Raw genomic sequence first — 26,762 nt, forward strand, 5'->3', positions numbered from 1 at the left:
GCTTCATAAAATTGTATCCAAACCTACACTGTCTTAGGCAGCTGCTTCCCCTAAAATATTAAGACTGATCACATGAATCATAAATCTGTCAATTCTTTAATAAATGATAAAGATGAAGGAGCTACAAGAGTTTTTTGAGCTAAAGTTTGTCACTTTTGTATTGCTTGACTTACAGTGAAAAACCTTGACCACATATTTTCCTTCTCTCACTCTCTCATTGCTCGGTGTACACAGTTATAAAACACTCCTACATTTTGACTCTCCTCGCATGGAGAGGTTTGGACGCTATCATGTAAAACACAATGCAAAACATTTAATGATGCAGCAGAGAAAAATATTAATTACGCCCCCGTAAAATATACTGAAACTGTGCAGGATTCAAATTTTAATTTATGAACACAAATCTTAATCACTGTAAGTATTCAGTTCAATAATTATTACTACTCCTCTAATGAGAATCTACATTGTCTATTTTATTTCTGCGGTTTGTTGTATTTAACTGCACAGACTGATATTCATAGGATACTCTAGTCTAGTATGACTACTTAAAACACTTTCCCATTCACACACATTCATACAGAGCTTATATAAATATACATATAGACCCTCTATCTGTCACAAACAATCTGGGGTCTCTATTATACGATCTAATATATGATCAATCTCTATTATTATATCACCATCTAGTTTTAAATACTCTTTAAAATACATATCCAGTCATGAAATAGGGGAATTTGGCACAAACATCAGACCAACAGATGGGATTTCTACACTTATACTATGGGATAGTCAACAGCTGCAACATGCTGACATGGGATCTCAAGGAAGAGACACTGTTCAACCTGAGACTCAGTATCTGTCTGCAACGAGGAATTTTTTATCCTTGTTTTCAACATTCAAATGTGGTAAAGAAAAATCTCAGGAAACTAGTTTGCACCAAGATCAAGATCTTAACCTCCTAAGACCCGAACTCTTCCACAGCATGCATTTTTAATTTCTCTTTGATATTTGGTCATATTGGGGCCCGATGAATGTAAAAACAAAGAATTACCAGATTTTTTTTTTTAATCTTATTTTTGTTTTTATGAAAAATCAGAGCCACATATGAGGATATTCGTTTAAAGTTTTGATAGAACAGTAGCAGTATAATGTCCTCGTAAGTGGATATCAGGCCCATGTAGAGCAAAATTCAGTATTTTGGTCTAAATAACCCAAAATGTGATGTCCACATATGTGGGCGCCAGGTCCTAGGAGGTTAAAGCAGATCAATGTGATGGTGAGAAAAAAAACAAATAAAAACAAACAAAACTGTGAAATCAAGCTGTAGATCCAACTTATCGGTGGCCTGATTGGTCTCCAAAAATATCTTAGTGTAAAAGGCCACTACAGGAAAAAGGGAAAATGGTAACAGAACACAGAAAGAAGAAAGAAATCAACAAAACCTGTTGCTTTGCTAAGATGTTTGGAGCCAAACTTGGAAAACAAAAGAAACTTCTCTAACCTGGACAAAGGGGATGCTTGATGTGCTGGAATCAGGCTCAATGAGCACTTTGTGGTCCCAGAGGAGCAGGAAGCACACGCACGTGAATGTCATTATTTTTGTGACAGCTTTTTTGCCAACGTTAAAATGAATGTTAATACTGGGAAAAGGGCATATCGATATTCATTTCAAGTTATTTACGCTCATTTTAATAACCACACTTTTAGTATAAGTTCAGTCTGCGGCTCTGAATTGGCTGAAAACAAAAACAGGAGCGATTTAAAGCTTCCTGTTACGATTAAGGACTCAAGTACAGTAACAGTAACCTGTTGTTTGTTGTCCGTTTTAACCAGAATCTCCTTGTGCTCCTCTGCCAAAGAAGAAGAAAAAGCAGTACAGATATGAGCAGACTTCACAGAATCTACACAGGCTTTTTGCCAGCATGGACAGAGAAGCTGTCCACATTGAGGAGCAAAGGGAATATGAGGAGAGGGCTCGCAGAGAGGCAAGAGAGCATAAAAGCTATGAGAAGGGCACGCAAATGGCAATGCAGAAGGAAATACAGAAAGCTTAGAACAACTTCTACAGATTTATCTCAGCTTAATATTACCTCATGGCTCATAGACACTCACATCACAAAGGGACTGTACTGAAAAATACATTGTTTAATATATAAGCAATTGTGTATTTTACTGCATATTGTGTATAAAATTGGAGAGGCTTGGCGCACATATAAGCATACCCTCACAACGTTTTGCTGCTATGTGACTTTCCCGCTTAGCCACTACACGACAAAGGCACCAACTGTGCAGGTTTCCTCTGCGTGGACTCTGAGCAAACTAGAAAGTAGTATAATAGGAACAACTATGTGTCCCTGAGGTCTGCAGCAGACCATGTGTGCCTTCACACAGACTGTCCTACCTTTAGCTGATGAGTGAATGATCCAGCATTTCTCAACACTTTGCTAAAACAGTATCTAGGAACAAAGCAAGTGTTTAGAAGAGAAGATTGATGCCCAGCACCTCACCTAAAAAGCAGAAGCATCACTTCTGGAGACTTTCTGTCAATCTTTTAAGTGCAGTATTTTGTTCACTCCTAAGCCACTAAAACACACAATGCAGTGTCTTTCAGCATTTATTACCTTGCTCTTCTAAAAGCAAACATGAGGAGACATCAGCAAGATTCTCCTACTGAGAACATCACAATAGAGCAATATGAAGTTTGGCCTTGGAACATATGGATCGTGACTCTGCTGCCACAAAAGCAGGTCTGTCAAAGCTGTTATTAAGGAGCAGTTCTGTGACTGAATGATAGGAGAGATGCTGCGGCATTACTGCAGACATGATAAGGTTTTCAGTAAGCCCACTGTGCATATTCCTGTGTGTCAGTCATTCCTGTGTATAAACACGTGAGAACACAGCTGACAGACAACATTCACTTTCCTCTGCTCAAGAGAAGAGCAGAGAAGAGAAGAGAGGGTCAAATTTGGCGTGTTGTAGATCCACAGCCATGCATCACTGTACTTGGCTTCCTTACTTGGCCTTGAAAATGCTTTATATTTTATGCAAGACCAATAATACTAAATAATCTCCAGAAGCAGTGTAAATATATATATATATATATATATATACACATATATACACACACACACACATATATATATATATATATATATATATATATATATATATATAATGAAATTACCTCCTCCTCTTTGGCATGGTGTTGTATAAAAAGAGTCCAGAGAGTGAACATGCAAACAAACTCTCAAGCACACAGAAACTACAACGTGTGACCTTCAGGTTTGATCATCTGCAATGCAGTGATTAGTTTTATTAATGTAGAAGGAGTCTGCATTGATAACAGTTCACATATTAAACAAGAAAACTATTTACGTCAGTCATACTGCCAATCAGGATACTCATGTCAGTGCTGAGTTTACTTTACTATGTCCCATTAAAGAAACTGGTTGTGGATTAAAGGAACTGCTCCATCCCTGACATTACCAATCCATTACAGGAAAAAGGCATACCTGTGCAATACTTGTGTCACTATGTCAACATTCTTATCCCGCATCACCAGCCTCCATGCTTGGACTCACCATGCACTGCTTCACCCTTTAGTGCCTTGCGAACATGCTGCTCCACAATCTTAGCAAAAGATGTTGCCTCCATTGCTCCAAAGGCCAGCTAACTTGATTTTTTTTCTCACTGTATTTTAGCAATAAATGTCATAACATTTGAAATAAAGATGCATGCCTTGAACTGTTGCTCGGGTTCTCACACTCCTCCTGATGTCCTCCAGTGCTTGGCACAACCTTTTAACCCAGTCACATAAGCATGGCCACCTTCTCACACATATACACACGTGCATATCTTGCCTGTCACCCACTCATAAAGACCCTGCCAACATCTTCCCACCAGAACCTTCCAACATGCAGATAGCCATATCCTGCAGATAGCGCTGACACCTTCTTAGGTAACCAGAAATGCCTAGCGCCGTCATGTCATGGCTAAATGGTGTTGGTGACACAGTCTCTACTGCATGTGACAGAAAGCAAGACCTATCACTGAGTCACCAAACAAAAAATGTTCACGTCCACAGAAACAAAACAAAAGTTGTATGGCTGTCAAGCTTAGCTATATTTTCTTTGTGTGTTTCCACTTCTGCTATCTGACATACTGAATCTGAGTGCTTCCCTGTCTCTAGCCTAGTGTGTATAACAGAAAACAACTGGCCTTTCTGTGCAAAGAGCCGTGCACTCACCGCCACAAACAGGTTACTTAGTCACTGTCATCATCTCTCGCTCTCTCTCCCTTTCTTGCTTTGTGTCTGAATAAAGGACAACAGCCACAGGGGGGACCCACCTAAAACTGTGGGAAGTGAACTCCGAGACAGGGATGTGAAAGAGGTGGAAATGACACCTAGAATAAGAACTTCCATCATAGAAATGTTGGCAAACCTATGTAAGTGTCCAGAAAAAAGCTCTTATTTACGATAAATATGATGGAAGCTTTGAAGCAAATGCCATTTTGTTTTGTTTTTTGTTTGTTTGTTTGCTTGCTTGTCTTTGATTTTGTGTGCGTGCTTATTTTTATTTTTATTTTTTATAGATTTGATTTTAAAAATTGCGGGGAAAGTGTTCGGAAGTGTAACATTGCTCCCAAACTATGTACACAAAAACAAATAGAGAGAGAGAGAGCTAGAGAGAGAGCAGAAGAGCAGGAGAGAGAAAGCAGCAGCAGTACAATACTGCCTACTGCACTGCAGCAAAAATCTACACAGCATACCACAGCCACCACACAACCTCCAGCACTGCCAGGAACAGACCCTTGGTGCTGAGGGAGAGGAGTGATGGAATGTGGAACGTACACGTGTGTGTGAAACTGGTAAAGACAAGAAGACTCAATGATAGAAGAGAAAGGATATATGACATTTTTGTTAGGTGCCTTTTCCAAAAACCCAGGAGAACTTTTATATGCTTGTGAAAACATGCATGAAACCCAGCTAAACACTGCACACTAGAATTTCTAAGGACATCGTCTGAGTACAAAGAAATACAACAAACAATGGATGATCGCCTAATTAGGCCAGCTTCATTTTAATCAAATTCCATGAACAAATTAAAGCCAGCAAGCCCAAACTCCTACTGTTAAAAAGCTCTATATCAACAAGAAGATAGAGAAAAGTCGCCTCAACCAGCTGGTCATGAGGCTCAGTTTCTCCGAAATGGGCACTGAGAACAACAGTTAATTACCCGGCATTGTGAACTGGAAAAAGCTTAGCCAAGTCAAACTTTTTAATATTTCCATTATAATAAATATCTCTTCAAACCGGAGTAGGCAACATGCTGAACCAAAAATTTATAACAACCTTTAAGTGTATTGTAATTCATTTGGTCAGAGAGGGAAAAAAAAGACTCTTGCAACCCTGCTGGACTCTACTTGGAGGCTTTAGAAAGTCTAGCCAAGCAGGTACTTTCAGGCCAGATGAGATGATTACTGAGTAGTAAACAGTAAAGTGCCAAAGTCTTTGCTCGCAGCATGATTCAAACCATGGCAATTATTCCTTTATTAAAAAAACAGTAGTTTTCTTTGCTGTGGCCAGAATGCTGAAGAATTAAACAGGTGGTAATAAATCACCTCCAGATGAAATCATTGCAACATTACACTATTTTGTTGGAAAATCGTGAAACCCTGGTCCATCAACGGACACAGTGAAAGAGCGAGAAATCATACAACATTGCACACCATGGACAAAGACTTCTCAGAATCTGGACAAACTGAATTCTGTCCAGAGAGAAAACTTTGAACAGCTATGACAAAACCTGCACTGAACTTTGAACAGACAATACAGAGTAGGCAGTTATCTGGGCACCACGAGACACCAGAAACGGCTGAAAAACTGAGTGACCACAATCTGGCTACTGAGCAAAACCTGGCAGAAGTAGAAGCACAGTGAAGCCTGAAAGGAATAGGTCCCTGAGTTGTCTACCAAAATAAACTGTAAGTATCAAGAATGACACACTCCAAAACAAAACTCTGTGTTTAGTCAGGGGGGGGGGAAACTACCATAGCCATGGAAGAAGCAAAACACAGTATGTCAGAGCAGGTTACAGCCAGGAAGAAAACCAGCAAGAAAACATAAGCAGCTGACTCTTTTCATTGTTTTTAACACCAAGATCCATGTCATTTCTTAGTATGTTATAACTTTGCTCTATTCTGTCTGGCAATGTCCAACAACGGCATAAGCAAGAGTAGCCCACAGGCAGTAAACAGCTACAACATGTAGAAGATAGTCTGCAAAGCTGTCCGTAGGCTGTGCGTCGGACCAACACAGAACCATACTGGAGCCCTATCTAAGCTTCCACTGGGTGAGAGTGGACAGGTTATCACTTTATGGCAGGGCTAACACCAAGATACGCACCTATGGTCAAATTAGAATCACTAATTAACCTATCGTCTCTGTCATGTAGGTCAACAACCCCCCTGGCAATCCTGTGTCACTAGGGAAAAGTGTGCAAATCTTTAACCAGCTAGTATTTAATGGAGGTTGATGGCAGTTGCTAAGTAAAACTGGTCACAAAGGAGTTGCACCAAAAGCCTCTTTGTGATTTCTACCATAGTCTTGAATTGTCTACATGGTGGGTAGTGAGACGTCTGCAAACACTTGCAAAAAAAAAAAAAAAATTGTGATGCACACCAGAAATGGAGAACATTCACTTTCAAAGTATTTGAACATTTCAAATTGTTTGTTGAGTAGTTTGTGTGAGTGTTTGCAGACATGTTGCAATCTTGTTTGCAAACTACAGGTGATCACAGCAATTTACTAGTAACCAAAGCGATCAAAAGAACATTTTCAGTGCAGCTTCACATACCTGTTTTCATCTAATGACTACCACTAACCTCCATCAACCATTTGCCATATAGTAAAGTAATACACATTTTACCCTAGTGACCTGTGGATGCCGGTATCTAGGCCTTTGTGTGACAGGGAGTTATCATGCATGCCTTTAGATGGCAAAGGAAATCAGAGTAACTAAAGAGAATCCACACAGGCATGCAGAACATGCAAACTCCACACAGAGGGGCCCGAGCCAGCGGATCGTGACCTTCTTGCTGTGAGGTAACCACCACATCAGCTGCCTTATAAAGAGCTTTTCGCAATTACAAATTCACCGTACACTGAAAACACACTGTTGCAACAGAGATAATGACAGAGAGAGAGAGACGTAAGTGCATCCTGCTAAGTAAAGACCACAGTCAGATGATGGACAACAGTAATAAATGAGCTACAGGCCAGCGGTGAGTCATGAAATCATATCAGCAATCAATCATAATCAAATCAGTAAAATGTACTTTCAGCACAGGAAAGAAGCAGGCCCAGCTGAACTGGCTCTGTGTTTCTCTCCAACAGTCCTCATTGCTGTAGCCCAGAACAACAGCGAGCCATCACTTAAGCCGTGTGCCTTTGGTTGTATGATTTGTAATAACACAAATGGTGGTTCAGTAACACAAACACACACCATGCACCTCAGCATGTTGAGTCTGGTGTTGTTGATAAAGGTTGAAGATGCTACATTTCTGTCATAAGAGCCACAGGGAACATGACCCAACCTTCTTGCTGTACAGCATCAGCAACATGCTAATATGACTGTATCCTTTCCCGCTCCTAGATGATGGCCTAGAAACAAAATTACTACTAATAAATGGACTCACTTCGCACAGCCTTTAACCCCTCAGCTGCTGGTGGTTTTCAGGAAAAATAGGAAGGCATCATCAGATTATGTTAGCATATTACTAAAAATAAAAGTGAAGCCAAATCTTTTCTTATTGTACTCTTGTACCATTACCCCCGTTGTTTTGTTTTGATTCCCACAATTCAATGCAGCGTGTCTGTCAGCGAAGCGAACAGCAAACTGTGCCTGTTTGTTGTTTCTTGGATATATTTCATTTGCCTTAGTATTTTTTTTTCCCACATCTTTTATTTTGTATTTCAATCAAGTCCAATCAAGCATGAAGTAATTCTTCACGCCTGAATTATTCTAGCATCCGTATCCTTGTTCATCATTTAGGGAAAACCTTTCTGTCCCATCCCACTGAGGAAAATTTAGTCAGGATAACTCTGGAATGCCTGTATTCCTATTTGTGCACACAGAGTGATATCAACACAGACTCAAATCTTTGCAATTAATGACTCTTGGTCACTGTTCATGTTCCGTATGCTATTGTATCATTCATTCATTCATTCATTCATCCATCAAAGACGTAATTTCCAAGTTTAGATTTAAGTGTATTTTTTAAGGGTTCAGTTTTTCATCATTTAAATTAATCAAAGCCAATTTATCCAATTTTACAGTGAAACGTGAGAGACAATTAGTCTAAACTGATCTGCTCTTTTTCTCGTGTGCTTTAATCAATAACCCTGTCTTTACAGCAGAGCTTTTTTTCCCCTCTGGTGACCATTTAGGACCTCTTATTTAGACAATCGTATCTTTGTAGATGGCTCCAAAGTGTTGTGTTGACATATAAGACTGAAATTATAGCTCTCTGGGGTTCCTTTCGGGAAACATTACATACTCTCATTAAATACATCTCCACTGTAATCATGTCAGCTTTCACTCTAAAGACCAAATGTCAGTGGGTGAGTGAGTTATTTAAGAGTTCAGTTGGTGTGAGTGTCAATGAATACAGAGAAGCTCTTGTAATAGTGTTTAAAGACATGGAAATAACTCTTCATGGCGCATGGACATGGTGCATTGGTTGTAAAAGCATTGAATCAGTGCAGATTATTCAGATGTTTTCACCTGTTGACTGTCCCGACTACATTATGCTGCCACAGGTATTGATGCAAATGCTGAGCTCGAAGACAAAAGCCCTCCACACACCTGTTAAAACTGTTCTCCTCCTCCACTCCACATCGATTGTACCCAGAGTATTTCCAACACTTCACAATACATTTTTATAATGACGGCAAATTTCAAAAGTCATTTTGCATCCGTGTCAGCTCTGCTGTAAAACCGTTCAAACTTCTGATCCCACAAATCAATAATTTCATTGTCTAACTCTCAACTGCTCTCCATCTCTCTTTCTCACTATCAGAGTGCAGTGCATCATCACAGACAAAAAGCTCAGCAGCCTCGCGAAAGACAGATATCAGCCTATCACATGCCCAATAATCTGGGATCATGCAAGCAGCGAGTGTTGAGATGTGTCATGTACTTGAGAAAGGGACAGACCTTGCTTTCATTTTTGTTAGAGCGGGGTTGTGGTCTCTCCAAACGAGTTCAGCTGTGAAATCTGTTATTATGAACGACCTCACTGGAAGATTGAGTAAAAAGCCAGCGTAGGGAGGGGTGAGATGCAGTATCATTTAGAAATAGGAGTAACAATGCCCCTATTGCCTCACTCTCATTTTTCTCCATTTCAAATCTGTGGTTTCACAAAGTTAAAGCAAATGATTGACACAGGCGCCCCATATCCTGGCGGAAATGTAAGCAGGGAGCAGGTTTCCAAGTTTGTCTGACATACACTAGGGACATAACAAAAATCTTAGTTCACATCCATGGCATCCTATTATACCAATGATTACAGCATGTATTTCAATGTTCTGGTATTCTTGAGAAAGCTATTTCAGGACTGCATGCGTCCTCTACAAAACCATTAAACACTGAGGCGAGAGAAACTGAAAAGTCCTTGAAATGAATCTTTCACACGGTAATCTTAAGATATGTAAACTTGAAGCTGTGTCTTTAAATTTCAAACAGGATCATTGTCAAATGTGATGGATGCTGAAAAGCATTTACAGTTTAAGGTTACCTCCAAAAGGTGCAGTGACAGGGCCAAGAAGCAGCCAGAAGCCCTTTATGTGTGTGCAGAGAGGTTTTCTTGCTCTACAAACATGCAGACGGGTCTTTCGTGTAGGATATTAAATTATACCACTCCATTAAAAAACAGAACCATTTTTCTTTTTTGTTTTTACACTGAATACATTAAACCCCTCATGGCGAATTTTCCAGTCAGCTCTTAGGCATCGTGATTAGACATGGCAGGCATCAGTAAAGACAGTATCTTTTCTCAGGCTGCCAAAACAAAGCATACAAGTGCAAAATTCAGTGAACTAATCTAGCTTACCTCCGAAGCCACAGGCATATCTTTGACTAATTACATTAGTTTTTGGGTTAACCAGTTAAAAGCAGATGGGGAAGTCTAAGTACTACCTAGATTCATGCTTTAGTACCAGAAAAATGACATTGCTATATATTAGTATGGCTCATCAAGTAAAGACTTTGACATTTTTCCCATAAACATGCAGCTTTTAGCGTATTAGGAGGATATCTGTAACTGCCAAGTGAACACTCAAGGTTTCTTACAGTATTCAGGTTTTATCAAGCTCACTAGAGCAGACATTCATAAATCAGCAGGAGACAGGGTTTTCAATCAACGTGAAGCTTACATTAGCTTAATTAGCTCAAAAAATGTTACTCAAAGCAGACTTCCTGTAATTTTTAAATCGACTTCAATTAAAAAGGCTCTTGTGTTAGGAAACTCAAGATCAGATGCTACCATCCTGATGCAAAAGAAAATTCTTTTACTCCAATTTTTCCTTTTGTGGGGTATTTTTTTTAACTCATGTTTTGAAATTGTGGGTTGATGTCATGCAATAGTGGGGGCTCGGTCACTCTGAGGAACTCATGGGTACCGCTTTGTCTTATTCTGGCTTCAGCAGTATCTAAGGCCTCAGTCACACTGGTCTAAAGACCTGTTAGTAAGAACCAGCAGTTGCAAAGAAAAAATATGTATTTCCCATCAAGTTAGCAAGTGGTTGCTGGAAGTTGGAGAATGTTGTTGGTGGAGATCACTGTCTGCCTCATCACTGTAACCTAAACATCTCAAAAGGGGCATTGCTTCACACTTTTCACTCACTCTCACTACCCCTCAGAGAGTAGTTTGCTAGTATTTGTAGACAGGTCAGAATCTGTCGATTTCATTGCAGCAACTGTCAGAAACCTCCAGCAACCACTTGCAACTGGTTGTGGAATTTACACATATATTCCATAGCAACCAGCAGTCGCCATGTGTCACAGACCAGTTCATAGGCCTGATTGAATTGGTCTTTAGCAACTGATTTCATAGCAACTGGCAGAGACCTGAAGCAGCCACTCGCAACTGATCAGGGAACATGCATTTGTTGTTCATTAACAATGGTTTCCAGGTGGTCACTAACTGGTCTCTAGACCTGTTCAGTTTCCCCAGTGAAAACATTTTGTTTTCAGTCATTTTTCATTAATCAAAGTTTTCACCCAGTTTAGTATATCAATAAATTTACAGATGCAGCTTGCCAAGCAACAACAATAAGACGGCAATACCAAGATGCTCGGTTTGAGGTTTTAAAATAATAGATGAAGTCATGCAACCTTTGCAGGCAATATCATCTAACAAAGTGAGCACAGTGTCTTTTTTTGTTTGGAAAGTGCCATTTGTAATCCATATATGGTACTGTCATGACTCATCATAAAGTAATTATACTCTAATTTCATTTAATGGGTCTCTTGTGATTGCTACTATCCGGTTGTTCAGTCTGACGTCACTAGCCGTGTCTGGACCTAAACTCCGCTGCAGGTCCATATATCAAACGATCACTATGGCATTACTGAGAGTTGAAAAACTGTCTAAAGTCTTTCATCTTTAATAAAATGATCAGCGTTCTGCTCTACCAGGTGTAACAATTGAGTTTAACATCCAGGCATCCAAGAAAACGGAATTTATGACATTTAACGGAGTTAGAAGTTAGCAGGGAGTTAGCTCGCTAGCTTCTATCTAAATACAATATAGCATGTCCTGACTGCGGGGTTTTGGAAACAAATTAAAACGTACAGCTCTGTTATCACTTCCAGCATAAATGAAGACAGGAAACTAAACAGCAGTGACGTTTGTAGGGTTACTGAAGTTGGGCTAGCTGGTATATAATGATGTGCTACGTGACCGCTAGCGACACAGCTATGTTAGCATAATATAAACAAGCTAACTTTTTTTCCACTCGATAAAAGTTAACGTGAGTGTTCTCAGGTGGTCAGGAACAAATGTAATCGCATGGCAGGATGCTGTAAAAGGACCAAACTTCAGCCAGGAGAACAACTGAGATAATCCATCCACAATACGAGGTTAGTCATTCATATACTGCTGCATGGGCTGGGCTGTAGTTACATCCTAAGGTTTTAAAAACTGAGCTTAAATAAATGATTAGCGGTAATAAAAGCCGAGGGAGGTCAACAGGGATCACTGACTGTTTTAGGAGCTTTTTGAGATTAAATAGAAGAAAATACATAACATTAAACATGTTAACAACACAAAAGCCATATTAAACGCAGACTACTTTAGGCCCGGAAGTAGGATTCGTCACGTCATCACTTAACAATCGGATTGCCAGCCTATGTTATTACTGATAACCTAAACAGAAATTTCAATGACTTCAAGGGACTCAAAAATGAACTGATTGAAAATAAAGAAGTTCATAAAACTGACAACTGAGGAACAATTTCTTACACTCTCTAAAGTTATTTCTTCAAATCTGACAAGTCCACGTCAGTACACATGCACAACTGACAATTTCACCACTCTGTATCATAAATACCTCAAAAGAGTGACAGTGTAGTTTCTGTCAGAAAGTGTGGGAAAAGGAATTGGGAAATGATTGTGAGCATTTGTTTCCAGTCGTCTTTTCTTGTTGTCATTGTGTTGGTTATGCTTATTTATATTGCATGTTGACAGCCTAATAAAAAAATGCAGAACACTTCATCACAAAGCTGTCTAATTTTGCTTAACTGACATCATCCATGGTAATCAAACTGTAATTCACATTTAGCCACATATTCCTCACAGCAACATTTCACACCACAGGTAGCTAACTGTATCTATGACTCAGATTACAAAGCAATCAACTAATCGTCACTTCTCGCTCGCATTTTACCTGCAACCCATCCTGAGGATATTTATTTGGCATTTAAATATTCATTGTGCTTTATACAGTTGACTCTCTTGACTCTTGGGATGTTTATTTGAAAATGAAAGAAGCACTAGACCGTTTACAAAAGACAGATATAACCTTTTAAAGCAGATTTATTCAAAAAGGGCAATATTACCTCTAATGGCTTAAAATGCAAGGTACAGAAAGCAAAGCCTAATACTATTAGCTAGACACAAAACCATCTCATGCTTTGCCTATATTAAAAAAAAGGAGTAATAATATCATTGTGATATTATCTAATCTAAAAATGAGTGTGAGATATTTAACAGACATTAGCTGATTAGCTGACAGACAATGGATCATTTTTGTCAACTTAAATTTAAAGATCAGGCAGGTAAGGTCAAACACAAGATCTAAAATGCTACTGCTATCCTCACTTTGCTCATATATTTGTATCTCTGGGTTGATCTCCACTAATTCCTCGAGGAAATATCCGTCTTTCTAGCTGCTAGTTTGCTAGTTAGTTAGCTAGTTGCTAACGACTAGATTTCTTTGTTTGCTGTTTAGTGGTGAGGAGGTATTTTTTGTAATATAATGCTAGGAAAATGCTGCATTTTTATAGCATGCCCCTTAGTAGAAGATTTTTTTTTTTAATTTACAATACAACAAAAGGAAACCTGTGATATTGGAAAAATAAGCAGGACGGAATCAGCAAATACTCATTTATTTTCCCAACATAAATTACATTTAATTAACTTCTTTTTATACCATATTATTCTTGGCTTTTCCATGTTGTCCTTGCAGTGGCACACCCTATACACTGCCACTTTGCAATAACACAACTTACAGTGGATGGTGGACTATAGGAGGAAAGTGACAAATCGCCAGGGTTGCACCGCATTTGAATTCAATGAACTCTGTAGAATGACCCATTCTCTTTACAAATATTTGTAAAGCCAGTCTGGATGGCTAGGTTCTTGCTTTTATACACCTGTAACAATGAAACTGAAAACACATGATTTGAAAGATTAAGAATTGTGCCTCAGTCGTTTTTTTCCATAGTGTATCTATGAGTGTATTCCTATAAGCAATACTTTCACAGGGTATTTGATATTTGATCCATCCTTAAAAACAGTATATGTTTTAAGTTGAGCGCTGAATAAAGTGGTTTAGCAGATCCCTCCCTGAGCTTGGTTCTGCTGGAGGTTTCTTCCTCTCAAAAGGAGTTTTTCCTTACCACTGTTGCCAAATGCTTGCTTATAGGGGGTTGTCTGATTGTTGAGGTTTTCTCTAAAAAAATAAAGTGCTTTGAGTCAACTGTTGTTGTGAATCGGGGCTATATAAATAGAATAGAATAGAATTTAATACAAATTCACACTAATACACTATTAACTAGATGTAAATGGTAAACATGATATATTTTATTTCATTCATTTTATTTTTTTTCCTTACAGACATTAACATGAAGCTAACACTTCTCTTCTTGTTGTGCTTCTGTCTTTGTCTGTATAGAAACACCATATTTAGATTTATATATTTGCCCACTCATGAGATTTCTCTGTAAACGTGATTGCACGCAGAGGGAGGTAGAATAGTAGCCAGGAACTTGATTCTTATCACCTCTTCAGGTCACATTCTTGAAAACCAAGAGAGACGGAGCCCAAATTAATTCACAGGGGAAACTGATCGTGCCATTGCCCAAGCAGATGAAAGTGAAAAAAATCTGTCTCGTTGATCTTTGACATATTAACTGCAGCAACACCTAATTTCACGTCTCTTTCTAAATGACAACAAAGCATGACAATAATCACAGAGTTCTGTCATGAGAAGAAAAACAGTCCTTGACCAAGAATCTCCAAGAATCCAAATGGTTTTATCAAATAAAAACAAAACACGTTTATCCCTTCTGTGCATATTCACTTCCATTCTAAGGACATGTATGCTCTTGAGATATTTTTAGAAACAAAGGTTTCATCAATGTGACTCACAGTTTAAAAGATTTAGTAAATGCTGTCAGTTTTAAAAGTGTGAAGGTTACTCGAAAAGCGATACATATTTAACTGTAAATCCTGTTTTTTTACATCTTTGCTGTGATCTTTCAGGGTGTGTGTGTGTAACTACTGCAGTTTAGCCATTTACAAACTTACTGAAATGTTTCTGTCTGAAACCTAGCAACGTGGAACGGTAGTTGGAGGAAGTTATTTTTAGCCAGCCCTGCTGTTACTCTAATTGTAGGAGTCTGTCTTTGAATCTTGCCCGTCCCCTTTAATTACACTGCATTTTCCTAGTTACCACAAATTAAACTAGCGCAAGTACGTAAGACAAATGGAACAAGTATCTTTTAACTGTAAAAATAATTATCGACCCTCTTTTTAAATTCTCAAAAAAATGTGATTTTTGGGGGGAAACAGTACATTTTTTCCCCAAAAAAAATTCGATAAATTGCTCTGAGATAAGAACTGCATGCAAAAGAGACACCAACACCAGAGACACCAACACCAGAAACTGACACCAAACGAACAGCAGGACAGTAACAACAACAGTGTATAGTTGCATTTGTATGGGTTTCACAGACAGACTCATAAACTTACTGTAACATGACAGACAATACATTCACAGGAAATCCACTTTATCATTCAAGATGCTGATACAGAGGTAGTGCTTGATCTTAAAAGGTATTAAAGGCCTACTCACGATGCTGTCAGGTAGAATTTAGTGGCACATAAATGTAGAATTTGCAAAGTCCTGCTTTACATATTGCTAGTGGCTCCATAGTGTAGTGGTTGACACGTTTTCCTAACAGGCAGAAGATCCCTGCTTCCATACTCAAGGAGAAACAATCCTTTTGGAGTTTTGTCAGGAAGGGCATCTGGTGTAAAATCTGTAAAAATCAAACGTGCGTAGCCACTTTTTGTGAATAAAGAAGCTTTTTTTATTTTCAAATAAATTGCTCCTAGCATCCAAAGAATTGCCTTTTGTTTAATTACAGTGACACTTATTTGGTTTTTATTATTTTAGGTAATGTGAGACGCAGTAAATTGAAATTCACAGTGGTTTATAAGCCTCTACATTAAAATATCTCACATTCCCTCAGTTCATGAACGTTTCTCAGTTCGAAGCACCTCTACAAGGTTGTAGTCTTCTAATAGTCAGCGTGGTTGGCTCATAAATATAATCTTAGATCATAGAAAAGAACCAGGAGAAATTATTTTGTTATAGTAATTCAATTTTAAATTAAATGAGTCTTAGGTCCAGCTTTCTGACTATGTCACAGATAACAGAGAAAAGTTTCACTTCACATGCTATGAGCCAACATCACCTGGAGGCCTGGGTGTCATGTGACCTCACCTGTAGTGTCACTCTGCTGTCAGTGAGCCACTGTGCCACTTTGAAGAAGCCACCCACTGACTTCACACACCCAGAGCAATTCTGCTCTTTCAACAACCCGCCTATTTACCGTCTACATTTCAATCATTTCAGCCCAAGATATGTCAAAGAGCGCCACTCGCATATCTGCCGTTATTGATTGTCGCAGTTCATATGACATAACTTTTCCCTCTACACTACAAATACCCTCATTAAACGGTTTATCATGTGTGCATCATTCAGTGACACTCAAACTTTTATAATGACATCTGTGTGGGCATTTATAGAGCCGTCACTGCCACTTAAGCCTCAGGGTTAAACGTCCTATATCTACGTCCTTTCCACTAAGCTGCTTCATCACTTTTAATTTACTTAATGAAGTACACTCACTCAAAGACATGTACCCGTACTGTTACACAAGAGTGAACATTGAGAGTAGATCCACAGTAGCAGTTGTACCAGACCACCAACCCTAAGGACAAGCCACCACATGAAACAACAATCTTGCTGGAAAACAGAGGCACAACTGGAAGAACGTTAACAGGTCACTGAGTATAAAATCTTGGTGACTTTACCCGAAGGCAGTTTTGCAAAAAGGCTAAAAGTGGACGCGTAGCTTTACATGATGGCAAACTGCCATATCCAACAAGGAAGTGACTCATCCTGTTGTGTTATGGAGCTTTAACCCAACCCTTCACTTGCATCAGAATGCAGAACCGCACTATGTTTTATCATAACCTGATCTGGACCACTGTGAAGAGAGGAGATGCTTTAGAGAACCAGGTACTGGATTCCTCTCATCTTCTTTCAACACTAAAGAATGTGGTCTACTTCAAGAAATACTCCATATGTATCCATGCACATCAGTACAGCTGACCAATGAATACAAAGCCACTGACCTATAGGCTTAGGGGCAATTTAATTTGATAATGTGAAGGAAAATGAGGATGCACACAGAACTCAAAGATTTTTTAAAAGGGAAGACCCTATGTGAATGGGCTCACAACCAGTTAGTACATAATTACAAGGGCCTAAAGACAAGTTCTCCACACATGTAACTTTGTGCTATCACACACCCAGTGACAGAAAATAAATGTTGCCTTTAATAGGGAACTATTAACCCACGCTAGAATAAAATCAAGTGCCATCCATACTCTGCTTTAAACCTCTCCAGATGAATTGGTCCTGTACAGTCACTAAGCCTGTGTGTGCGTGTGTGTGTGTGTGTGTGTGTGTGTGTGTGTGTGTGTGTGTGTGTGTGTGTGTGTGTGTGTGTGTGTGTGTGCGCAAAGAGAAACTGAATACAATCCGTGAATTATAAGACTGGTGTTTATACGGTAACAAAAATGCAGCTATAGTGATACAGTCTGTTTGGTTTGGTCTTTCTTGGTTCTCTCAATTCTGCTGTGTTACTAAAAGTACAACCAAAGAGCTGTAGCACTAAGTCTAGGCCTTTGCAGCTCAGGCCTGGCGAACAGTTTAGGAAACACTTTGCTGACACAGGGCCACGCAGAGGACTCGCTGTCCCACTATCACAATGGCACTTAAACAACTTGTGTGAGAATTTCTAAAACACCTTTTGGAGTTGAAACAAGTCAGTTGTGTGATTTGCCTGGCAGTGTGGATACTTCATTTCCCAGTAAACTACTGGTCCTATCACTTGCTGTAGCACATGTCCTGACCATTTTGTGGTCAGGGCAAAGTCTTAGCTTTGATTGACTGGATGAATTGCGTTAAACACAACTTACTGTCTCGCAGTGGCTTTTCTACTGACCAAAGTCAGTTATCACTCCAGAGCCCACTGTAATGCAATATTATGCTTTTAATATGATCAGCAAGGAATAGGAACATAAAAAAAATGTATAGCCTTTATGCTAGTAAGAGTTATATACATACAATTCTACTGAGACATTGTTGTACATATTTGCTGTTTATTGGTTGTTCTTTTTTTAAAGTCTTACCTCTTTGTTACAGCTTATTTTTTCTAATTTAATCAAAAGTAGATAGTAGCAAAACTCAAATGCAGAGGTTGTATAACAGCACTTAGAGGACAAAAAATAAATGTCTACTCCATTAACTACGAAAAAACACATTTTTTAAAAGTCTTTCAAAATTACAGCTTATTTCCTTCAACTAAAAGAGAAGATGGGAACCAGGGGCAGAACTGAACCAGTGTTTACAAATGAGTGAGGTGCAGAATTTGTTCTTTTGATTTGTCATATTTAAAATGTAGCACCAACTACTAGTAGAAAATGCTGCACCTCTGAAGAGATAAGTTAGAGTCTAATCAGCACCAGAAATTTTTGACTGATTATAAAGGGCTTTATATTGTACAGCTTCCCTCTAATGCAAGAATAACTGTTTATACTGAAATATGGAAGATGAGTATTGCTTAGAGAAATCTTTTCAAAGTAAAAGCCACTTAGAGTGTCACACTCTGCCTTGTTTTGGGGGGGGGAAATACCCAGGTTATGCCTATGGCCGGTGATGACATAATCTTCCTGCTTGCCAGGAAAAATGTGAGTAAGAACAATTATAATGCAGTATAACATAAAATAAATGGATGGCGTACATGCATTAACAAATATTTATATTTCAGAACAACATAAAGACAGCAAGAATTTATCCTACTTTCCTGCTTGGAGTTTGTAGCATGAGAAAATAGTTCCAAAGATGTTTATTATTATTATATTTTTTGACATATTTTGGCAAATCTTGTAATGCCTCCAAATTAGCTGTTGTAGCTGGGCCTATGAGAAAAATGCGTATTGCCAAACTGAAGGCACAAACTGAGGCTAACTGTGTTTTCACCCTATCTTGAGCTATACCAACACAAACCTTGGCTAGGTTTGTGGAGACATAATGCTGTAAAATATAACTTCTTCTTCTTGGTAATTGATAGTAGACAGTGTCTTGTTATCACTCCTGCAGTGTCTGCAAAGCGCGATTGTCCCACTAAAGTATGGTGATGATCTACTATACTGCAGTTGCAGTGTCGAAAAACTGTGCTGCTACTCAGCCCATCTACCCGCTTCATGAGGTAACAAGTAGCCCGCACTACATGCTGTCTACCTGGGGCTTTACAACAGCCTGTTGAAATAAGCATTCCTGGTACACTGGCCCTCTGCGTTGTTATATTTGTTTTGGCAGGATATATAAAAATATATATGATGTTACTGTGATCCTAAATTCAGGGCTTATGCACTGATTTTTTATTTATTTATTTTTTTTGTACCAGAAAAAAGTGCACAATCTAAATCGAAACGATGTCGACTGCTCAAGTGCAGGATTTGCTTCGGTGCAGCGGATCCCAGTCCCTTTCTACATGCCCTACTGGCATCTCAGCTGCCTGGCTTCGTCAACATAAGAGCAACTCAGGTGCTCGTGTAAAAATCACGCTTTCGCAGGGCCCGCATGATGAGTATTGGTCTGCATCAGTAGAGTGACAGACATGAAAGAATAGTCTGTCTCCTCCGGCTGTTTCGGTGAAAACACAGCGAGTATAGCTCATTTAATAGAGAAGTGGTGATGCAGAGGAGTGGGGGGGGTGGGGGGCACTGCTGCAGTCAACCCGAGGATGGAATAATCTGGTTAGGGGGGAATCACGTTGTCCAGAAAAAAGAAAGAAAGAAAAAAGAAATAATAAATAAATAACTGTGCGTGGATGTGATCCTCTGAAATACCATCGAGCCCCTGTGTGTGTCTGAGAGTGAGAGAGAGAGAGGTGGGGGGGGGTGGGAGCAAGCGTTATTTAAAAAGTTAGAAGATCATGGTGCCGTGGTGATGCAGCGGGGGGGCTTTGTGTGTCTGTGCTGTGCCCCCCTCCTAAAAAAAGACCTGAGCTCGCCGATGTAGTAGCAGCACAGAATAAGTTGTCGTCCCCCCCACCACCCCCCACCCTCCTTCAGGAGCCTCTGCATGATCCACTCGCTGCATAAATGTGATTGCAGATCTATCATCGTTACGACCAAATTAACAGAATTACGCAGACACTCAACTCTCTGCACACAAGCACGCATAAAGCCGGTTCGCTGAGAAACGGAGGAGTAGGCATAAATGGTGATGAGCTTACCACTTGGATTCTTGTTTTTCTTAAGACTCTTGCCACAAAGACACTGCAGCATATGCGTTCCTTTGCTGAAAATGTTCCAAAGAAACCACATTGATTTGGGCGAAGAGCAATCCCGTGTCTTAAACACCCAGATATAGATGAGATCCTTGCGGTTGCATAATAACACAATTGGATCAGTTCTCCCGAGCAAGGCTACCAATTGTATCATAAAAAAATAGGTATATCCAAGTCCTGTGCGCTTTCATTCACGTGACAAAATATTCACTGTCTGTCACACTTCGTGCTAATGGTGTGTTTTCTTCTTCTGGCGTGTAAAGAATGCCTCCTCAACTAGTCGACAATAGAAAATATACTCTGGAAATTGCATGTGTCGCACCGGGAGGAGACGGGTCGCCAGTAAACAAACACAACTAACGTGCAAACAGTAAACCACGGTGGATTTCCGAGGAGAAAATCATTGCCTATTAGTTCATCACTCTGAGGAGAGGAGGGTGGATCTGCACAGCATCAAAAGCCAAGGGAGGATGCATCCTATGGACAGACTGCTGCAATGATAGCCCCAACAAGACACCACATTGCCGGATCAAGTCCAGTTCGTTTCCCCTGCAAACCTGCTTGCCTGGCGAGGTCAGACAGCACCAACCCCAGTTTTCATTTCTTTGAGCCCCCACGCTGCAACGTTTCTATTAAAGCCAGGGTTCTTGGTGTGTGTGTGTCCGTGATTCCTGGAGTGTGCGTTTGCTCCCTTTTCGGGGTGTTCTCCTCAAGCCGTTTCAGCACAACGCCACTGGCATCTCCAAAAGTACGGTGCGCCTGTATAAGAACATTTGCATCATTTTTCTTTGGCGTCGGACCCTCTTGTTAGAAATAGACGAGTAGGAGGGGTTAAAGTGAAAGATTGGCTTTCCATTACGTAAACACGTGGTTTGTGCGCCGTCATATCGGTGATGCTTGGAAAAAAAATTTGATCCGGCAGAGACTGTTGTCCCAGGCTGTTGCAGGATATTACAATATTTCTATTTATTTATTTATTTATTACATGAGTGCGTGTGTGTGTGTCGCAGGTGAAAAAGTCTGGTGAAAAGCATTTCTGTCCGTTACCTCTGTGCGGTTTCTTCCAAACAAATCATTTCTTTGCCTTCACTTCCTCAAGCTGCTGCAGCTCTGTGCACCTATATGGGGTGTTAAATGAGAAATTGTGCTTAATAGCTCTAAAGTCGCAGGTGTTCAGTACTCATTTGGATAGGTCGGTAGACACTCGTGTGCACCTGTTTCACGTCATCTAAGCATTTGAAGCTCAGTGAAGCAACAGATCCCCGATTAAGACACTGAACTGAGGAGGAGGGGAAAGACGTGCAACAGAAGTCAAGCCACGATTGCAAAAGATACCAAAAGAAGTGACAGAAATGTCAAGGCAAAATTGTATATGAGGGGATTTTTTTTAATCACATTTACTTGCTCTGTTTTGTTGCTTCATCCCTGACGACAGAGGCCCAGTTAGTGTTGCTTGGAGCGACTGTTACCACTGCCTCATGGCTGATCTCTAAGGATTTATAGATTTTCCATCACAGACAAAAGGCGAAGGAGATATTGTTCATTATCCTTGCCCTTACCAAGCAGGGGTTCTGGAGATAGAGGACATGTATGTGCACGGACACTTGCGAGTTTATCATTTCAGCCCAGGCTCAAGATATTTTAAATTTGATTTGGAACCACCGGTGCATTTGTTGTTTAATCGTCTTTTGTTAAATGTGTTTTCCATACTTCAGACCGCTTAATAACTCTTCAGTCTGTCAGCATTATTCTCTCTCAGCACAAATGGCAGAAGTTGGTGTTTGGAAGAGGAGCCATTAGTCGCTCAGTACAGCACTGACTCCATTCCCAGGTGTTACACAGACCAGAGTCACTATAGTACAAGAAAATGGGGGAGGGAGGCACCGGGGTGATTGAACCAACAGGAGTATGTGACTCATTTGAGATCAAACCTGAACCACTTATTCCATGTATTTGATCTATTTTTTGTTTTTCATTTTATAAATCTGGGGTGAATAGTGAGTTCTTGCTTATATGGGGTATGTTTCACATTAAATCACTTCACTGATCCCTCCATTTTCAAAATAAATACCTTTGTATTTTAAAATTGTGCCCTTTTATGTTATGCAAGTTGTGTGTTCACCTCTAAATTACAGCATTAATCCACTTTAATGGCCTAGTTTTGTGGCGCCCAGGTCTTGTCAGTTGTCTGTGATAACTGGTTCCTTGGGGATGTGGGCCACTTCGAAACAAAATGTTTCCTGAGTGACGTTCTTGACATTGCGAATCTGCTAAATCCTTGTTTAAAACTTAACTGTGAGAATTTCATATTTAGGTGACTTTCAATTTTTCAACTACAGCTGACACACATTTACTGTAGAGACACACTTATCAGGTGTCCTTGCGTGTAGATCCAGTCCACCGCCTCAGATAAGTGGCACATGCATTAATTTGGGGAATTTATGCTAACAAAACATATTCTCACGTGTTCTGTGAGGCCAAGTGGGCTCGCTGTGGAAACAGCGCAAGTGAGAGTCAGAGCACTGCAGTCTTTCCAGCTTCCTCTCTCTGCAGAGGCCTCTCATGTCATCTTTGCTATCGATCCGTCTACTGTAATGTAAAGTATCATCGCACCCTGGAGGATATCATCTGACAATTTTGTCAGGGATCATTAGAATACTTCTTTTTGATTGCCCAGGCTGCGGCCCGGCAGGAAGTGGCTCCCTTGTGAGTTTTTAACAGCCTGTTTTCTCCTGATGGGAAAAAATAACTTGATTTAAGATGCACAGAGATAAATGGAGTGGTTCCAGTTTTACTCATGGTCCGTGATTTCACTGTACACTTTTAAAAGGCTCACACATGGGGGAGTGTGAATATCACATGAATGAGTGTTAGGATTTGGATACTGGTTTATGGGGATGGATTCATATGATATTATATCATACAAACTAAAATATCACTTTGAGAGATAATTTATAACGGAGGTTAATTTAACTCTTTGTACAAAAAAATCTATTTATTTAATAACAATCTGCACCAACATATGCTATACTTGGGTGAAAGGAATAAGAGCATTGAGTATACTCTAAAATGAATGAGCCAGAAATTTGTTACAAACACATATCTTTTGGATTTGATTGGAAATGAATGAAAGAACTGAAGTGATAATCTGAGTACTTCGCTAACTGTGAATGATAAATACTTACTTGTCAGTGCTCCAGTGTACTTTCTGCTCACTCAACAAAACAAGATATTCCCATCATTTTATTTGGGGGGGAGCAGAGAATTCCCCTTAAATGAAATTAACGAATTAAAGATAATACACTAGTAAATTACACTCTTACATAATCTCCCTCTGTACTCCAATTTAGAAAATTGTGTTTTCACCCAAGTCATTGTCAGAGTTTTCAGGGAATGCCAGACTGGGACCACTTGCGTCTCCATTTTAGCAGCAGTGTTAAAACCACCCCCTTTCCCGGCATGCCTCCAGCCAAGATGTCTACCAATCAGAGATGGAGAGTGAGCAGTGTTTGGCACAGCTTGGAGGAAGTGTTCACTAGAAAATGAACAGCTGCTGTGAACCAAGTCATATCCAAAGACTTCACTCAAACAAACGCACAAATTTACACATAAACACACACTCTCATTGTAAACAAATTGTGGCAAGCTTCTGCTCTGCAATTCGCACCCAACTATATGCCCAGTGAGTACCCTGCTGCAACAGCTACGCACAAGGCAGCTGAAAGGCCCAGAATCATTTTTTGTGCTTCACTAGTTTCAAACAGCAAAAGCGCACTGTGTTGGGCAACTTCAGGTTTACAACTACTACACAGAATAAATAAATGTGTCCCGATTACATAATGACATAAAGAGCCTAAGGCAGACTCAGACTCACAGGACAGTTCAAAGACTTTATTCACAAATTCGGAGTTGACCAACAAAGTCAGTACAACTGCAGTCTGGATGTGGAGGAGTGGACAGTCTGGTAAGTTAACTGAGAGCTTACAGTGTCTAGTTTGTTTCAGTCAGTCACGCTGGAAGGGCACGTTACAGAGCTCTAAATCCAACGTGAACTAAGACCACAAGATGAAGTTCCAGCAAAACAGAAAAGTGGAGGGCAGCAAACCAGAGGATTCCTGCGAGAGGAGGTATGTGTCACACACAAAGAAAGCAAATATTGAAAACATTTAGACTGTCAGAACCCCAGAATTTCCACAAAAACAGGCTGAGCAAAAGCAGGTCGATTAGGCAGTGATACACAGGTGTGATGACCCAGCTGCTGCAGCCCCTGGCCACACCTGCTGGAAACCCCAATCACACCAGCCCCTGAGAGCTGGGGAGAAATCAAGAGAGTGGGGGGAGAAAGACACAGTTAAATCTATAATTTGTTGAACATAGACACAATTATTTGTAGTTTTTCCTTAGTACACCACAGTGAATTTCAAATCAAACAATCAAGACACGATAAATGTGAAGACTTTCAACTTGAATCCAAGGTTTTACAATTAATTGGACAGTTAACTAAAGTGCAGTTCGAGGGCCATGTGAGGCCTGTTTGTTTGGTATTTTATGACAAATGAAGCAGACAAAGTTCTGAAACTGGATACAAGAAACCAAGATTAACTTGCATCCACCCATTTCCTTCTGTTTATCCAATTCAGGGTCACTGTGGGGCAGAAGCCTAATCCAGATGCCATAGTATGAAAGGCAGGGTACACCCTGTACAGGTTGCCAGTCTGTTGCAGAGCTACCAGTACTAGTGTTTATTGATGATGTGACTGCTGCTATAGGATGAATTGTGAAGTGCAGGGTTAAACTCTCTGCACAGATTCAGCCAAATGCTGCAAAACTGATAAGACAGCGCTTCACAGTGTAAATGGATAACAACCCAAAGCATGCTGCAAAAGCTAACCAGGAGTTTCTCATGGTAAAGAAATGGGATATTTTTCAATTACCAAGTCCGTCGCCTGATCTCAGTCCAACAGAGCATACTTTTCAGTCACTGAAGACAAAACAGAAAACAGAGAGACCCACAAGCACGCAGCAGCTGCAGATGGCTGCAGTAAAGGTTGAGTAGAGAATTTCAAGAAAGGAAACGCAGCATTTGGTGATATCCATGGGTGCCAAACTTCAGGCAGAAAAGATTTTCATCCAACTATTATAAACAATCCTTATAGTTAAAATTATCCTAATTTGTCCAACTGATTTTGAGCTTCCAAAAATTAGGAGCTGTGTATAAAAATGCCTGCAATTCCTAAACCGTTAATGCTAAATATTTGTTAAACCCCTTGATTTAAAGCATTTAACTCATGTTTTGAAAATGTTTTAAAATCTGTCCAAAAACTACAAAAACTGTGTCTTTGTCCATCAAATTATGGACCTAAGCGTGCAGGATATGGGCCCACTCACCAGCTGATATTAACATGTACAGTTTACTTCCTGTCAGTTCTTTCTCATGAATTCATGTGTAAAATGCAAAATCATGCATCTTGTTTAGACGTCATCTCTAAAACCTCTCTGGTGCACCCACATTGTGACTAATAGGGCAAAAGACGAATCGTGCACACATTATAACGAATTCATCTTTTAAAAAAGAAATTATAATCCAAAGTATTTATTAGTGATAAGAGTAATGAAACTGGCCCCAGTGAGGATTCAGGTACCCTCCATTGTATAAAGATAGCCTTTATGCAGTGAATATAGACAGCCAGTTACACAAACTGTCCCCATGCATGATGATGATCCACGGTCTGCGTCTTTAATTTCCCCATCACCCCTTTTCAGTGTCAGTCTCTTGTAGAGCAGTAAAAACACAGTCTTTAAAAAGCATGTATGAAAAAAAGACATCTTGGTGTCTCCCTTTGAAGACATAAAATGACTCTAAGAAATGAATTCTGTTACAGCGTAATAAGGATTCATAAAAACTCTAGCTTAACCTGTTCATGTCCCGAGAGTAATGAATAATTCTTCAGTCAAGTCGTCACATTACTGACACATCAAGAGTCTTCTCTTTGCTGCTTTAACTTATTATGTTTTGAATTTTCCGTCTCACAGAGGTTTATGTACTCTTCCTAAGATCAGCTGGGGAGTTCATCAAATTTCGAGTGTTTAATGGATTCATTGCTTTACTAAATCACAAAAAGCACAAAGATCACCCATGGTTTCAATGCTCTCTTGCAGTATTGTTAACACTCAGAAACATCTGTTACAAATACAGCAGGGTGAAATGTAAATGAAGCCGTTTGGCTTTGGGGCAAAGCAAGAAGTGCCTTTACTGCGTATTCACCCAAAGGATGAGAAGGAGTCAAATGGAGCAGTCAATATGAGAGCTGCTATTATTAATGC

At 39.7% G+C, this 26,762-nt stretch overlaps 1 protein-coding gene across 2 annotated transcripts in view; it reads right to left on the bottom strand.

Annotated features, from left to right (window-relative positions):
* Positions 1–21,674, bottom strand: part of fgf14 (fibroblast growth factor 14) — a 109,950-nt gene extending 88,276 nt beyond the window's left edge. The window contains exon 1 of one of the 2 annotated variants that reach the window (XM_040005391.1): positions 20,385–21,674. In XM_040005391.1, coding sequence (XP_039861325.1) covers positions 20,385–20,592 — 208 coding nt within the window. In that variant the 5' untranslated portion in view covers positions 20,593–21,674. Of the gene's footprint in view, positions 1–3,581; positions 11,643–20,384 lie in introns of those variants that run through there. The other variant, XM_040005393.1, reaches the window with a different exon arrangement.
* Positions 21,675–26,762: the final 5,088 nt, after the last annotated feature.

This window comes from Simochromis diagramma, unplaced genomic scaffold (genome assembly GCF_900408965.1).
Source record: "Simochromis diagramma unplaced genomic scaffold, fSimDia1.1 OVJJ01000501.1, whole genome shotgun sequence".
Lineage (NCBI taxonomy): Eukaryota > Metazoa > Chordata > Actinopteri > Cichliformes > Cichlidae > Simochromis > Simochromis diagramma.